Here is an 18,486-nt window from a genome sequence, read left to right as displayed (position 1 = left end):
TTATCAAGAGCAGACCAAGTATAAGTTTCACTGCAAGAAGAGCAATAACGGAAGCACAAACGTGCAAAGGGCTGTCTCTGAGCCCCTCCCATCAGAACCATTTGGATTCTCCTACCACCTCCAGTGAGCTTTAGACAATCAGAAGATTTTACTTTGAAAAGGTGTTAATTTGTCCAACACAATGGGAATCGTACAGGGCGTTTTGTACCTCATCTCCTAAAGGTGCAGCTCAACTGTTCAGTCAATTAAAAAAACAAAACAATCCCTTGTTTTCTGTTTACAACTGCAATCCAGAAAAGTATTTTATTTCATGTTTTAGTGTGTCTTTCCCCGATGATCCATTTTCACAAATACCAATGTGATTCCAAGAACCTTAAATTGTACGGTGTCCCGAGTTTATATAGTTGTACTGTACTTTCTTATTGCTTCAGTTTTTGTTGGTTTCAGATTTTGCAGATTGTTTTTGGCCGGATTACCGACGAAAACCGAGGTATCACTGTATAACCAAAACATTTTAAACTACCCAGTTTGCTCTTATCAATTTCTGTATGCTTAAACTTTCAATGATGATCAATACCCCAAAATATTAGTTACAAATTTGTACAGACCTCCTTCCTAAGTGGCATTTATAAAGTATTAATTACTTTTCATTTCTGAGGAGCATTTCTGCAGGGTTAGAGACGTTCTCTTATATGTCTCTGTGCAATGTTGCAGATGCCTGAGAGCTCTGTAGAAATGATAAATTGAAGCAGAACTCCCAGTGCAAGTGGTGGAGATCAAAACAATATCTGAATTCAAGAGAGCCTGGGACAAGTACATAGGATCTCTAAAGTAGTGATAGGGAGAGTATACGGCATGAATGAACAGGCTGGATAGGAGTAGATGGCATGGATGGGCAGACAGGATAGGCCATATGGGACTAGATTTTACATCACGTCTAAAAAAATCGGTATCAAAATGAAATTTGCCTAAGTGTATTTTATGAAGAACGCCTTAATTTAGGCATAGATTTTAGAATAAGCCTATATTTCCACACGTTATACAGCATACAGTGCATGCTGGTCCACGCGCTCACATTTAGTCACGGGCAGTTATGCCAAGTAAAACTTGGTGTAAATACCGGTGCCTAAATTAGGAGCAGTCCGGGTATATTCTATAACAAAGTGCTTAGTTTTTAGAATCGCCCGTGACCTGTCATTCCACCTCCATTTTTCAACTATGCAGCTTAGAATTTACATTCAGCATGTTACAGAACACACTGAGGGCCCTGTTTACTAAGAAACACCAAAGGCATGATAGCGTTTTTAGTGCTTGCTAAAAATTAGTATGCGCTAATGCTAGAGACACCCATAGGACTATATGGATGTCATTAGCATTAGCACGCACCAATTTTTAGTGTGCTCTAAAAACATTAGTACACCTTAGTAAACAGGGCTGTAAGACAGTTCTGCACATACTTTCTAATTAATGCCAATTAATGTCAATAATTGCTTGCAAATTGGCTATTATCAGTACTGATTGGCATGTTAACTAATTAAGTTGCGCTTGCAAATACAGAATACAACTGTATTTGTGTGTACATTAGTCCTGCTATATAGAATCCATGGGATGGTCTTCATCTGCCCACATTTTTCTCTGTTTCTGTATTAACTAATATGCAAGAGTAAGCATTGTTCAACTGTTAATGTTGACCAGAATTGTAAAGTCTTTTCCCATGAATATTTTCTTAAATATTTGTTTTGCTTTCATGAGCACAACTCATATCAAAATATGACAGATGTGACCTAGCATTTTTTTCAGGGATTCAAAGAACTGAACCATGTAATAGGAACAAGTAATATAGGTTAGAATGCATCATTCCAACCAAATTCAGCTCATGTTTCAAAATTCTCCTGGCCTGCTTCACTGTATTTATGTGCTTACAAGAGGTCATATATTTATTGCAGCCTTTGTAGAATTCTACATTGAACTGATAAATAAGTAAGAAAAGAATTATGTACTAAAAACAGTTACACTGGGGATTTAGAAGGGGAATTGTTGTGGTTAATACTAGAGATGGGCACCTAGAAATTTTTCAATTAAGAACATAAGCATTGCCATACTGGGACATCCTGTTTCTAACAGTGGGCAATCCAAGTCTAAGCGGCTGCCAAAATCTCAAAAGAATAAAAGAGATTTTATGCTGCTTATTGCAGAAAAAAAGTAAAGTAATTTTAATAATGGCGTATAGACTTTTTTTTAAGGAAATTAGTCAAACCTTTTTTAAACCCTGCTAAGCTAACTGCTTTCACTACTTTCTCTGGCAACAAATTCCAGAGTTTAATTACATGTTGAGTGAAGAAATATTTTCTCTGATTTGTTTTAAATTGCATGCCCCCTAGTCCTTATATTTTTAGAAAGAGTAAACAAGCAATTTACGTCTACCTGTTCCACTCCACTCAGGATTTTATAGTCCCTTATATCATTTCTTCTCCAAGCTGAAGAGCCCTAAACACTTTAGCCTTTCCTTATAGGGAAGTTGGCCCATCCCCTTTATAATTTTTGTCACTATTCTCTGTATCTTTTCTAATTCTGCTATATATTTTTTTTTTTCAGATGTGGTAACCAAATTGCACAGAATATGTTAGATATGGTCACACTATGAAGCAATACAGAGGCAATATAATATTCTCAGTTTTGTTCTCCATTCCTTTCCTAATAATTCCTAATTTTCTATTGTTTTCTTAGCCACCACTGCACACTAAGCAGAGGGTTTCAACATCATCAGCATAAAATGCCCATGTTTCGCTTTCACTGCAACCACAATGTTATTTTGAGAGACTGTTTTATTTATTTATTTATTTAAATTTATGCAATTAAGTTTACAAAGACAAGATACATCTTTGAAAGAAAAAAAATACCAAGATATAAAGAAAAATATCAGAAAACTAATTTACAAAAGCACAAATGAAAAACTTGGCTAAGTAGTCCACAAATATAGAGGATCCAGGTTGGTGTTCCAAGGGAAGTTGGACTAAAAAATAAACATTATAAAGAAGAAAGGACAGGTAATCTTCTCTTAATTATTTCTTGGTCAACTAAACAGCCTGAGCTACCTTGTGAGGTCTGCCTCATTGTTTTATTTTCCGTATTGGATTTGGGGGACCGACTGCCTTGTTGTTTTCTAACGTATCATCAACTACAACAACTAAATCAAACTTTTCCAGGGCAGTAACTTATCATGGGGAACCTTGCACCATGTAGTTATAGTCTGGGTTCCTCTACCCTACATGCATCACTTTGCACTTGCTCACATTAAGGGCTAGATTCTATATATAGCATCTGAAAAATCTTTGCAGAATAAATTTCCATCTCTGCATATTCAATAAACTGTACCTAGATTTTGGTGCAGTATATAGAATATACTTAATCGCTATCCCAGCTCCTTGAACTATGTGCATCTATTTACACCAAGGAAAGCGCAACATAAATACCAGCACGCAGATTTAGGAGCACAGAGGCATATTCTGTGACAGTGTGCATACATTTTAGAATGCCCATTTCCCTGCTCATAACCATGCCCCTTGTTGACTCTGCAAATTAGAATTTAGGCGCTGTGCATTGCAAAATAAGCTTAGCAAGTTGTGCACAGGATTCTAATTATTGCCAGTTAATGTTCATTATTGACTGTTAAGTGCTGTTATAACAATTGTTATAGAATACGCTTGGATTTTGGCATGGAACACTGGGTGCAATATTTGTCCTGTTTCTCTGTCCTAATTAGATTGTAAGCTCTGTCGAGCAGGGAATGTCTCTTCATGTTCAAGTGTACAGCGCTGCGTGCATCTACTGGCGCTATGGAAATAAGTAGTAGTAGTAGTAGAATCCGACAGTAAATGACATCTGCCATTTGGATGGCCAGTGTCCCTGTCTCATGTGGAGGGGCATAATCGAAAGGAAATGCCTATCTCCATGGGCGTTTATCTCCGAGAACGGGTCCGTGAAGGGGCGGGCTGAACCGTATATTCGAAAAAATGGACGTTTTTGAGCTGGGCGTTTGTTTTTTTAGCGATAATGGAAACTAAAAACGCCCAGCTCAAAACGTCCTAATCTGAGCCATTTGGTCGTGGGAGGGGCCAGGATTCGTAGTACACTGGCCCCCCCTGATATGCCAGGACACCAACTGGGCACCCTAGGTCAGTGCAGTGGACTTGAGAAAAAGCTCCCACATGCATAGCTCCCTTACCACGGGTGCTGAGCTCCCAACCCCCTTCCCAAAAAACCCACTACCCACAAATGTACAACACTACCGTAGCTCTTAGGGGTGAAGGGGGCACCTACATGTGGGTACAGTGGATTTTGGAGGCCTCCCATTTACCAGCACAAGTGTTATAGGTGGGGGGGGGGGGGTGGGCCTGGGTCCACCTGGCTGAAGTGCACTGCGGTACGCACTAAAAGTGCTCCAGGGACCTGCATACACGCAGGCCTCTAGGACTTGTTGCTGCTGTATAACATTGGCACACCAGTTGACACCTGAAGACTAATCTCTCCGAAAACGTCCTTTATTGGAATAAACGCGTTTACTCACAGTTAACTGCAGATCAGAGGTTGTGCCCCACTGGCAACGAGTCTCCCTGGTACTGAGATGAGCAGTAGGTCAGAGCTGGCAGAATGCTGTACAATGCCCTCTTTCAGCCACATTCAAGGTAAGAACTAAGTTCTGTAACGTGGCTAACACAGGAAGGGGATCTAAAACTGGCTTACAAAAATGGCCACTACCGCATGGACTACTGGAAACAAAACAGGGCACACTCTGACCCAGTAAGCAGGGGGGAAAGCACCATGGGAGTAGAGCCTACCAACTACTAACATCATGAGCATTTGCCACAAGCTAGTGGAATCACGGAGCCCAATACCCTACACCCACCACAATGCATTGCTGATGTGACTCTGCAGTGCGCATAACAGAAAAGGTGTCACACTCACCCGAGACCCACATCAGAACCAGGGAAAGGCTGTCACAGGATAGAACACATTCTGCTGTCATGGAGGTGGGTACGGCATTTGAGGCTGGCATAGAGGCTGGAAAAAAAAGTTTTTAAAGTGGGTTTTTTTGGTGGGGGGGGGGGGGTTAGTGACCACTGGGGGAGTCCTGGGAGGTCATCCCCGATTCCCTCCAGTGGTCATGTGGTCAGTTGGGGCACCTTTTTGGGACTTGTTTGTGAAAAAAAGGGTCCACAAAAAGTGACCCAAAATCGTGGTAAAAACGCCTTTTTTTTTTATTATCAGCTAAAGACACCCATCTCTCCTTGGCTGATAACCACGCCCCAGTTCCGCCTTCACCACGCCTCCAACACGCCCCATCAACTTTACCCATTTCCGCGACAGATTGCAGTTGGAAACGCCCAAAATCTGCTTTCGATTATACCGATTTGGGCGCCCACGGGAGAAAGACGCCCATCTCCCGATTTGGGTCGCAATATAGGTATTTTTCTCTTTCGATTATAAGCAGGATTGTGTACTTGGATTTTCAAAAACCAATTGACAAAGTACCTCATGAAAGAATCCAGAGGAAATCGGAGAGTCATGGGATAGAAGATAGTGTTCTATTGTGGATAAAAACTGGTTAAAAGATAGAAAACAGAGAGTAGATTTAAATGGTTGGTATTCTCAATGGAGAAGGGTAGATGATGGGGTTCCCCAAGGGTCTGTGCAGGGACCGCTCTTTTTTAAACATATTTATAAATTATCTAGAGATGGAACTTGTGAGGTAATTAAATTTGCTGATAACACAGTTATTCAAAGTTGTTAAATCGCAAGAGGATTGTGAAAAATTACAAGAGGACCTTACGAGACTGGGAGACTGGGCATCTAAATGGCAGATGATGTTTAATGTGAACATGGTCACACTCTTTTTGAGTTGAACACAATGCAATTTAGGCACCCATTGTTACATAATAGAGTGTAGCCAGATTGGCACCCAAATCATAATTTGTGCCAATTAATTGCTTGCTACTGCCAATCTGGGATCCATGTCCAATTTTGGATGACCTTAATAGAATCCAGGGATTGCTCAACTGCATAGGATTTTTAAGGGCTCTTTTACTAAAGTCCATTAAGAACTTAGGGGACAATTCAAGAAAGATTGCCTAAAATTAGGTGCCAAAATGTTGTGCCCTAAGCATTAATATTATAATGACAATTAAGCATTAAGCACCAACATTTAGGTACAACCAAGTATAAATGCGTTCTCCTAAATGTGGTATCTTGCATGTATGTATGGCTGATCATATTCTATAAAGAGCACTAGAATAGTCAGAACTTCCATGAATCACCCTTGCTCCGCCCATTCAAATGCACCTGTGTAGTTACCGCTAGACAATTTACATGCAATTTACTTTTTAGACTAGGAGAAATCACATGCACAACTGCAAATTAGTATCAATTAATGTACCAGACAATAATTGATAATTATCACCGATTAAGCACCAATCAAGGGCCAATTAAGTAATTAAATTACATGTGTAAGTGGTACTTTCTATAACTGAACTCAAATGTGTGCATAATTGTGTGCACCATTTATAGAATTAGAGGGTTAATGCATGAATTAGTGTATGTTTTAGGGCACAAGCATGGTAACTCATTTCTTCACCAATTCATTTCAGAATTCATTGCATTAGTTAATAACCAGTTGATAATCCTGCCTTTTCTGTATTGCAAATCTGTCAATATGTCCACTATTTGTAGTTTATTTGCTAATCTGCTACTCTCAGCCACTCCATCATGCTACTTCACTATTGTTGAAATTCAAATTCTTTATTTTTAATCTAAACTGTAAACCACATTGAACTCAAGCTTCTTTTTGAGATAATGTAGGATATAAATGTCATACATCAATAAATATAACTATTACTGTGCTGGCACGATTGTGTACTAATTCACACATTAACTGTTTGCTGTGTTAGGGGTGCTAGCTCAAAAGGTTAAGGGTAGAAATGTGTGTGGACTGTACATTGCAGCTACTGCACAGTTCTTTCTGCGGCTGTCACTTATGCAGTTAATGGTGGGCGCAATTAGGGGCCTTTTTACAAAGGCGTATAAGGTCCTACATGCTTCCAGCATGCGCCAAATCGGCATTACTGCCTGGCTACCGTGTTCTCCAGGCGATAATTCCAAATTTGGCATGCTCCGAAAACACGCAGTAGAAAATATTTTCTATGTTCTACCATGGACACCTACCATGTGGTAAGCGGCAGTTGGCATGCGCCGCATACTTACCTCCCGGATAGCGTGTGAGACCTTATTGCTAAGTCTATGGGAGACTGAAAATGGACACGCGCTGGCTTTCATTTTGCCGCATGTCCATTTTCCGGCCCATTAAACTAATCTCTTTTTTTCCAGATGCGGTACGATATGGGTTCGGTGCACGACATAAACATATGTCCACCTTGCCGCAGACCAATTTTTGGTGCGCCTTGGTAAAAGGGCCCTTTACTGTGTCCTCAAGAGGATTTATCTCAACACCTGATTGAACATCTCTATTGGTGAACCTGACAGCTTTTAAAAGACTATTGAGACAACACTTGCTGTTACAGGCAAACTTTGGATGATGAGCACATAACTTGCAGCATATTGATTGAGTTTTCCTTTTTTCTTTTTAATGTTTGTTTGTGGCTTGGTGGTGTAACGAATGTGTTGATTATAAATTGAATTGAAAAGAAATGAAATAAGTGCAGCAGCTCTAATTGTGAACAATCATAATATGCAGTAAAGAACTTTTCTGTGCAGTTACTGTCAGAGTTATGCTTGGCATGCCCCTAACAGGTAGTCTTTGAACTTATAGCATGTTAATATATTTGCTGTTAAAGCACAGGAAGTACAAAAAGGTAACATTCTCTAGTAAAAGAGCCCCTTACTCCCTAATTCTGTAAAAGTCACCAAACATTGCACGTGCAAATTTGGGTGCATGCTCAATTTGCATGTGCAATTTAATTAGCAAGCCAATTAATGCCTATAATTAGCTTTTTAACAGCAATTATTGATGCTAATTAAAACTAATTGACTTTTATGTGCAATTTGAGAAACGGGGCGTGGAAATGGGAGGGTTATGTTGTAATGGGGAGTTCCTAAAAATTAATGCACATTGTAGAATAACGGGGATACGCACCCTAATGTAGGCACGTACATTTGTACCACATTTCAGTTGGTGCAAATGGCTCCATCTAAAGTCAGACACAAGTACTGGGCATAAGCGCTTTTCTATGGACCATGCCTAACTTTAAGCACAGCTTATAGAATAGTGCTTTTTTTGGCACCATATATAGAATCTAGCCGTTAAAGTCTACATCTGGTTATCAATCACAGAATGATATTAAATAATGTAATGTTCCCAATTAGCTGCAAGGAGGTAGTGTTCTATTGTGGATTAAAAACTGGTTAAAAACTAGAAAACAGAGAGGAGGGTTAAATGGTCAGTATTCTCAACGGAGAAGGGTAGTTAGTCGGGTTCCCCAGGGCTCTGTACTGGGACCACTGCTTTTAACATATTTATAAATGACCTAGAGATGGGAATAACTAGTGAGGTAATTAAATTTGATGATGACACAAAGTTATTCAGTCGTTAAATCACGGGAGGATTGTGAAAAATTACAAGCGGACCTTACGAGACTGGGAGACTAGGCGTCTAAATGGCAGATGATGTTTAATGTGAGCAAGTGCAAGTGATGCATGTGGGAAAGAGGAACCCAAATTATAGCTATGTCATGCAAGGTTCCACGTTAGGAGTCACGGGCCAAGAAGAAAGGGATCTAGGTGTCGTCGTTGATGATACATTGAAACCTTCTGCTCAGTGTGTAATAGCGGCTAAGAAAGCAAATAGAATGTTAGGTATTATTAGGAAAGGAATGGAAAACAAAAATGAGGATGTTATAATGCCTCTGTATCGCTCCATGGTGCGACCGCACCTCGAATATTGTGTTCAATTCTGGTCGCCGCAACTCAAAAAAGATATAGTGGAATTAGAAAAGGTGAAGAGAAGGGCGATGAAAATGATAAAGGGGATGGGACAACTTCCCTATGAGGAAAGGCTAAAGCGGCTAGGGCTCTTCAGCTTGGAGAAAAGGCGGCTGAGGGGAGATATGATAGAGGTCTATAAAATAATGAGTGGAGTTGAACGGGTAGATGTGAAGCATCTGTTTACGCTTTCCAAAAATACTAGGACTAGGGGGCATGCGATGAATCTACCATGTAAAACAAATCAGAGAAAATGTTTCATCACTCAATATGTAATTAAACTCTGGAATTCATTGCCAGAGAATGTGGTAAAGGCAGTTAGCTTAGCAGAGTTTTAAAAGGTTTGGACAGCTTCCTAAAGGAAAAGTCCATAGACCATTATTAAATGGACTTGGGGAAAATCCACTATTTCTGGGATAAGCAGTATAAAATGTTTTGTACTTTTTTGGGATCGTGCCAGGTATTTGCGACCTGGATTGGCTACTGTTGGAAACAGGATGCTGGGCTTGATGGACCTTTGGTCTTTCCCAGTATGGCAATACTTATGTATTTAAGCTATTGGAAATATTTCTACTTTTAAGATATATTGCAAAAGTTCCCAATCATGTCACATTCTTATGAAGACACAGGTACCGATATGCAAAATATATCAATAAACATTGTTCTGAAATAAAGAGAACATGAATTATAATAATCTACAGTACATAACTGTCTTTGCACATCTTCATTTTGCTAAAATGGAATGACATTAGAGATCTAATAGAACTGAAGTATTTTAATTAACACTGTTAAATCAATTTTAGTATTGTATATGCATGCACAATATAACTATTCTACATAATATTCTGCACAGTAAAATAAAATGGCTTTTCTCAACTTAGTCAATGTTCTTCACAGAGATAAAATACATTCTCATTCAAACCATTATACAGTAAAATAGACCAACAGAGTAATAAGCCCAAGAAAATACTGTTGTAAATATTCAGCCATCAGTAGTGAACAGTTCTGTAGCCACTGGCGGCTTTATGCACTGATATCCAATGCTGGGTCATGTCCCGGCACTAGCATTGAATATCCAGATTTGCATGTCCAGCTATCTCTTATGCAGTTAAGTGCGATATTCAGTAATTAACCACCTACGTGGATAAAGATTACTGAATTTTATGTAGTCTGATTTGTCCATTTAACTTAGGGGCTCTTTTACTAAGCTCTTGTAAAAAATGGCCTGCGCTAGCTTGGGCACATGAAATTGGCATGTACTGGCCACTTTTTACCACGGCAGAAAAAAAGGCCTTTTTTTTTAAAATGGGGCAGTAAATGGCCATGCACTAATATTAAAAATAATGTGTCGCTGTTTACTGCCTGAGCCCTTACTGTCACCTAGTTAGTAGGAGGTAAAGGCTCACGTGCAAACCCTGCGGTAATCAAGCAGCATGGCTTTTCTGCCAATTACCGCCAGGAATGGCTCCCATGGTAAAGAATAGAAAATTATTTTCTATGGCAGGAAACTATGCGTACCAACTTTGGAACTACCGCTAGGCTCCCGCGCAACCCCAATGGTAGGACTGATTTGTCACATGCTACCCGTGTGGTAGCCTTGCCATGCCTTTGTAAAAGGCCCCTTAGGCAGGTAAGTGATTAATATCTGTTCTTATCCCCATAAGTGTCAACTCTGCCCCCAAACAGTCTTATTGTATAAAGGTTGTGCTCCTAAATATATGCTCCTAAATTATAAGCGTAATCTATTTTGGAACATAGATTAGGCTTGTAATTTAGAAGCATAAATTTAGGAGCATACATTTAGGAACATAAGCTTTATAAAACAAGGCCCAGACTGCCCACAAAATCACTGGCTTTCAGTTTAGTGGTTAGTGCAGATACTCAGCGTCACTAATCGATTACGTGCTGCTGAATATCAGCAGATAGTCCGTCACATGCAGTTTAAACGACTAGGAGTCTCTCCTGTCCACTTAAATCGCTTTGAACATTGACCCAATTATTCCTTAGGCCTTTGTCACAACCATGGTCAATTGGAACTAGAATTGTCTAAATCATAAAGATCTGAACTTACATTGTGCTTTGTGAGGTTGGAAATGTTGGTTGAAACTGCTTGAAGCCAGTCCACACATTCTTCAGCAGTGAGACACTGAATTATACCACTGCAGACTCCATCCACAGCAACAACTTGTAAAGAATTTTGTCTGTGGATACACATACAATAAACAGTTCTGAAAAGAAGTGTTCCTCCACTCACCATCTTTCCCATATTTGAAAAATGATTGTAAGGTCCACAATGGGGAGAGGAGGGAAGTGCTGGGTAAAGAGGGAGGAAGGGAGAAAGAGCTGGGCTTTGGAAAAGGAGAAAGGTCAAGTAGTGGCGTCAGGCCTATGGAAGGGGGACAGAGAAAGTGTGCTCTTCCCTAGTGAATGTGAAAGGGAGCATAATGAGAAAAATTTCCCATTGTTGGCTAATTTTCAGTTAAAAACTTATCTATATATCTTCACTGTTTTGACATAGTGGCTTCCTATTCAGTTTGTTTTTGTCTTTTTTTTTTTTTTAGATAACCATAATGAATATGTATGAGAAGTATGTATGCTAATATGCCACACACCACCCTTTGCCATCCCCCAAATGAAACAAACTGAGCACATGATGAGCACTCAGTGCTCAGAGATGTACCTAATTGAACTACAAGCATGTGCTATATTGAGTAACAATCAGTGCTGTTGTAAACCCTGCCCCCTGGGAGCAGAACCACACCTCACAATTACCCTCTTAGCGTCTGTAGCCCTTACATCAGGTCTGATCATTTTCCCAGGAAAACAAGAACTTACCAGAAAAAAAGAACAATGAGAAGGAATAAAGGAAGGGAATGGAAAGTTCAATAAGATGATCAGATAAAATTCACTAACTTCAAATTTTCACTTTAAGCAAAACTCAATGACACCATCATGTAATAAAATATTACTCTTTTGTCTTTTTTTAGGTAACCTGACTGGATCCAGTTTACAAACTATGGGCCCTGTTTACTAAGCCACGCTGTAGGCGCACTAACTTTTTAGCGCACGCTAACGCTACAGACACCCATTATGGGTATCGCTAGCATTAGCACATGCTAATTTTTAGCACGTGCTAAAAAAGGTTTACGCACCTACAGCTTTCTAAACAGGGCCCTTTATAACAAAACAAGAGAAAATGTAAACAAGCAGGACACATTTATCAGACAAGTATTATTTTTACTTTGGCACCCTTAAATCAAAATTTAATGTAGGCAACAAAGAGGGGCATAATTGAATGGTGCCGGCCAAATAGATGGCCGGCCATCTATTTGGCCAGCGCCGCAAAAAGCAGTCCCAAACCGTATTATCAAAAAAGATGACCTGCCATCTTTCATTTCAATAATATGGTTGGGGCCGGCCAAATGTCAAAGATGGCCGGGTTTGAGATGGCCAGCATCATTTTTTGCCCATAATGGAAACTAATGCCGGCGATCTCAAACCCATCAAATCCAAGGCATTTGGTCGTGGGAGGAACCAGCATTTGTAGTGAAGAATAAGGGGCTGTCCTATCCTGGGTAGGCCACTAGGTGGTGCTGTTCCCATAGGAATGGGGGGGAGGAAATGCTTATACTTAGGATGAGTCACTAGAGGGAGCCAGTAGGGGAAGGTCCAGGTGGAGGTCGCTAGGACCTGGGAGAGTCCTGGGTTGGAAACAGGTGAGGGTTGTTATGGGCTGGGTCCTGCATGGAACTAGGGGGAAGAGCCTAAAGGGGTGTAGAGGCTAGTCACCCATTTGATACCTGCCTGAGTTTGGAAAGGAGAAGAGAAGAGAAAGGAACTGGAGAGCTGGCAGCTGAGGAAAGAGGATTCCCTGAAGGTACTGGCTGGGCTCTAGAGAGACTGTTATGCTAATCTGTTGTGTTTAGAACTGTGTAAGAAGACCAAGGAACTAGCAGCCAGGGGCTGGAGGACAGAAGGCTGTTAGCACTGAGCCCTTGGTGTCTATGGGTGTGAGGCTCAGTGGAAAGATCTGTGAAAGAGTTTTAAGCTTGTGATAATGTTTAAGGTGGAAGAAGGACAGTGTTTTAAACTGGAAGAAGTGTGCCCCAGGGGGCTGGAATAAAGAGCTGATTGGTGAATATGCTGTGTGTTGGACTTGAGTGATTTGCATCTAATCTGCATATTTCCTGCAAGCTCACCCTAAGTGTAAAAAGGGCCCAGGATCTTGAGGTTGGAGTGTTCAGGATGTTGGAAAGAGACCGGCTGGAGTCCTGCTTGGGAGCTAGAGGCCAGTGAGGCCTGCTGGAGAGCAGGAGGAGAGGCCTCATCTTCACACATGCCAGGACACCAGCCAGGCACCCTAGGGGGCACTTCTAAAAAAAAAAAAAAAACTATAAAAATAGCTCCCAGGTGCATAGCTCCCTTGCCTTGGGTGTTGAGCCCCCCAAATCCCCCCCCCCCCAAACCCTCTTTCCAAAACTCTACACCATTACCATAACCCTTATGGGTGAAGGGGGCACCTAGATGTGGGTACAGTGGGTTTTGGGGGGGGGGGGTTGAAGGGCTCCCATTTACCACCATAAGTGTAACAGGTAGGGGGGGATGGGCCTGAGTCCACCTGCAAAACTGCTCCAGGGACTTGCATACTGCTGTTAGGGAGCTGGGTATGACATTTCAGGCTGGCATAGAGGCTGGAAAAAAAGTTGTTGTTTTTTTTTTGGTGGGGGGGGGGGGGTTGAGTGGGAGGGGGTTGGTGACCACTGGGGGAGTAAGGGGAGGTGATCCCCGATTCCCTCCGGTGGTCATCTGGTCAATTGGGGCACTTCTTTGACACTTGGTCCTAAAAATAAATGGACCAACTGAAGCCGGCAAAATGCTCGTCAAAATGCTTTTTTCCATTATCGGGTGAAGCTGGCCATCTCGTAACCATACCCCGTCCCGCCTTTGCTACCCTACCGAAACGTAAAGTTTGGTCGGCTCTGCGACGGAACGCAGTTGGTGCCGGCCAAAATCGACTTTCGATTATACCGATTTGGCTGGGTTCAGGAAATGGCCAGCTATCTCCCGTTTTGTGTCGGAAGATGGCCGGCGATCTCTTTCGAAAATAAGCTGGAAAGTATCCAAACTAAAAAATTATTCTTTGTATCAACTTTTTGCTTTTCAGAACCAATTAGCCCCAGGTCTCAAGTCTCTCTGGTAAGTATTTTTCTGTGTTTAAATTTTCAGTCTAAGCATTTTAAATGTCTGTCTGTCACCTCATTCTCTTCCCTTAGGTCTTCTTGTTATTCTTCTTTTCTTCTCCTTCCTTTAGTTGGAGCTCTCTTCAAATCCTGTCTTCTTCCTTGCACCCTATTCCCTTCCTTTATAAATTTAAAAAGCAAGACCCTAACTTTCTAGATTTTTAAAATTGAAGCTTTACTTAAATGTTCCCTAACTGCCTTGCAAAAGGAAAGGATAATTTATGTCCCTACTAAGCGAATCCCAACCTTAAAAAATATTTCCCCAAACAACAACCACATACACACAGTTCTTTTTGTTTATCAAGTACAACAAAAACATTTGTAAGCACAACACTAGCACAGATCAGCAGCGCAGAGCAGACCTTTGTTAAGCACCTTCTCCCATGACAGTCCAAATGCTTCATTTTTATTCTTCACACCTTTGCTCTCTGCTAACTCACTTAACAAAGTATTTTAAAATAGAAGCATCTCTTGAACAAGGTTAAATGTCAAACAACACTGTCAACTTTTATTGGAATTTAATTTTTCCTAATGACAGTGATAACACCTCTTTGTGCTATAATCAGAACAGTTTTAAACTGTCAGCTCCCTCCCTGTCAGGCTATCTACTGACAACTTAGTTATTTAACTGAGTACATAAATTTTCTTTCCAGAATCTTTAAAATCTTCTCTTATATAAAGAGATATGTTACAAGGAATACAGTTTTATTTCTAGAGCGCTATTAAACACAGTCTCTCCAGCAATCATGCTTTCCCTGACACCAAAGAACCGGTGTGACCTCCACGATTTAATTAAGTCATTCAAACTACACACATAGGGTCCAATTCTATATATGGCACCTAAAATTAAAATGTGTTAGGCCATCGCGCCTAAGCATATATAAATACCATGCATAAAGGTATGTGCAGTATTTAGAATACACTTAGGTGTAGTTCATGCGACATAATCTATTCACATCCATTTACGCCAACGAAAAGCTGGCATAAATCCCTACATGTAGATTTATGCGCACTGGCCCATATTTTATAACAACGCATGTAGATTTGGAAATGCCCACAAAGCACCCATTTCTACACCCCCTATCCACGCCCCCTTTTTGCCTGCACATGTTAGAATTTACACACATTACATTACAGAATACGCTTAGCAATGTACGCGCGTAAAGCGAAGATACTTACCTGTAGCAGGTATTTTCTGAGGATAGCATGCTGATTGTTCTCACATGTGGGGTCAACGTCTGCATCAGCCTGGGAACTGGCGTTTTGCAAGAGCAAAAAATAAACTTTTGTCAGAGTCTTCTGGTGCGCGTGCAGCCCATGCTGCTCATGCGCAGACTGACTTCCCACCCACCGCGCAAGCGTATCTCCTCAGTTAAATGAAAAAGCAAATAAAATAACAGATAACAATTCCAAAGGGGAGGTAGGAGGGTTTGTGAGAACAATCAGCCTGCTGTCCTCAGAGAATACCTGCTACAGGTAAGTATCTTTGCTTTCTCCGAGGACAAGCAGGCTGCTTGTTCTCACATGTAGGGTATCCCTAGCATCCAGTCTCACTCAAAACAATGAACATTGGTCAATTGGGTCTCGCAACGGCAAGGACATAACATAGATTAACCTGAAACTATATACAGCTAGCTGACAGTGCAGCCTGGAACAGAATAAAAAACGGACCTAGTGGGGTGGAGTTGGATTCTAAACCCCAAACAGATTCTGCAGCACCGACTGCCCAAACCGACTGTTGCATTGGGTATCCTGCTGAAGGCAGTATTGAGGTGTGAATGGGTGGACTGATGACCACGTTGCAGCCTTGCAAATCTCTTCAATGGAGGCTGACTTGAAGTGAGCCACCGACGCAGCCATGGCTCTAACATTATAATATCTGTAACGGGGAATACCAATACTATATAGGAGCATCTACTCATAAATTCATCAAACTTTTAATACTCCTAATAAAGGCTTTTACAATATCTTTATTTTCAATACCTTACATTACATTAACCCATGCAGTCTCTGGAACTCAATCTCTCAAAGCCTTTCACTGCGCCATTCAGCTTCCACACCAGATTTCATTTATTCCATATATTTCCTCCTAACTGCTTCAGTTTACTGCCTGCTCTCACAATATCCAATGCTAATATAATCAGTTTAACCATCAGGCCAAAATGTCATCCAAGACCAAGTCCATAAATATTGTGTTTGAGCACAGCATCCTTGTTGGCAAAGCAGAATAGTTTCTATGGAAAAAATAGTTCTTTGACAGTAGTTCTTTAGCAAGATAAACCATCAGTAGCAGGTCAGCTCAATGGGTTAGCGCAGCTTGAAGAGAGCTTTCATTTGACTGCAACAAATAAGCTTCAAACTTCCTCTCCAGCTTAACACTCCTCTATGCGAGACCGTATTTCGGTTTCAACCTTCCTCAGGAGGACCAACTCCCACAATCTGAAAAAATACAAAATAGCCCCCATATCCATATATCAACCACAAACCTATTTTTCATCTCCTCTTAAATCAATTAATACCACTCTTTAAATCAGCATACCTTAGGGAGTCTCTGTCCAAAGCATCCCACCATAATGATCAATCCAGCTGAATGAATATACTGCACTAATTACTCACCCTCTTTATATCCTCTAAAGTAACCACCTACACCTGAATGAGGGAGGGTTAATTCCTCAAAGCCACTCTACCTCTAGGTTTAGACCCCTGGGAGCCACCGTATTCCAATTAAAGATGAACCTTTGTTCCATATTCCGCAGCTGCATAGTGACGTCACCCCCTCCTCGATGGGGGACGAGTTGTCTTAACACTGCACATTTCAGATCTTCAACCTGATGACAATGCATCCTCCAGTGGTCTACCAAAGGTGCATCTTTTTTGCCAATTCTAATATTGCTCACATGTTCCGCCAACCTATTTTTAAGTTGATGTTTCGTTTGACCAATATAGTACAACCCGCACGGGCATATAATACTATACACCACACCCGTGCTTGTACAATCAGTAATGTCTTGCAAAAAATACTTTTTGGTGGTCTCAGGGATCCAAACCCACTGTACAGGCAGGGCAAATTTGCAGTAAACACATTTACCACATGGTGAATGATGCCCCCCGTCTTTCCTCCCCCTTGGTAGGTCTTTGAAGTAGTTCCCCCAAATTAGCTGTACGGGAATATGCAAACTTCGGCTGCTCAGCAAACTCAGAATGCGTACTTAGAACATGCCAGTACTTATGAATAGCATAACTAATTTTAGGAGCACAATTGGAATATCGAAGGACACAAGATAGCGGACGAGTACTCGTTTTACGGGTAGGCAGAAGCAACCAGGGTCTATGGGCATACAAAGCTCTTTTGTAAGCCTTCTTAATAATACCAATGGGGTACCCTCTTTGTAAAAACCGCTCAGTCATATGTCTGGTCTGATCGCAAAATTCCGATACGGTAGAACATAGTCGGCGTAATCGCAAAAACTGGCTGACAGGGACACTCCGTCTAAGAGCGGCGTGGTGGAAGCTGGTATAATGCAATACCGTATTATGGTAAGTTTTCTTCCTATAAATAGTAGTATGAAAAGTATTCTGTATGGTCCTATTTACCTGAATATCTAAAAACTCAATCTCATCGCTACTTATGCGGGAAGTGAATTTCACCTGAGGATCAACCTGGGCAAGGTGCTTAATAAACCGCAACGCCTCCTCCTTGGTGCCTCGCCAAACAAAATAATATCGTCTATATACCTCTTCCATAGTAGGACCTTGTCCCACCATGGAGAGGTATAGACATATAGACATTATAAGCCATGACATTGCCCTCCAGCCCAGCTTGGGCATAAGTGAAGAAAATCTGCTAGCCAATTTGAGATTGTGTGTTTTCTGATGGCGACTCCCCTCCTGTTGGGATCAAAAGAAACAAACATCTGAGCGGACTGTCTGAAGGGCTTTGTAGGCTCCACGTAAAAGGTGAATGCTCTCTTGTAGTCCAAGGTGTGCAAACTGCTTTCGCCAGGGTGGGCATGAGGTCGTGGAAAACATGTTGGCAAGACAATTGACTGGTTAAGATGGAACTACGACACCACCTTCGGTAGGAACATAGGGTGCGTGCGGAGAACTACTCTGTTGTGATGAAACTTAGTATAAGGTGCATCTACCACTAGGGCCTGAAGCTCACTGACCCTACGAGCTGAAGCAACAGCCACCAAGAAAATGACCTTCCAGATGGCAAGAAATCAGTGGATCAAAAGGAGCTTTCATCAGCTGG

The 18,486-nt window shown here is 41.2% G+C and overlaps 1 protein-coding gene across 1 annotated transcript in view; it reads right to left on the bottom strand.

Moving 5' to 3' along the window:
- Positions 1-18,486, bottom strand: part of SNTG1 (syntrophin gamma 1) — a 734,999-nt gene that overhangs the window by 315,837 nt on the left and 400,676 nt on the right. Inside the window, exon 11 of the mRNA XM_030214286.1 lies at positions 11,063-11,192. Coding sequence (XP_030070146.1) covers positions 11,063-11,192 — 130 coding nt within the window. The remainder of the gene's footprint in view (positions 1-11,062; positions 11,193-18,486) is intronic.

This window comes from Microcaecilia unicolor, chromosome 1, assembly GCF_901765095.1.
Source record: "Microcaecilia unicolor chromosome 1, aMicUni1.1, whole genome shotgun sequence".
NCBI lineage: Eukaryota > Metazoa > Chordata > Amphibia > Gymnophiona > Siphonopidae > Microcaecilia > Microcaecilia unicolor.
This window is presented reverse-complemented; position numbering and strand designations above follow the sequence as displayed.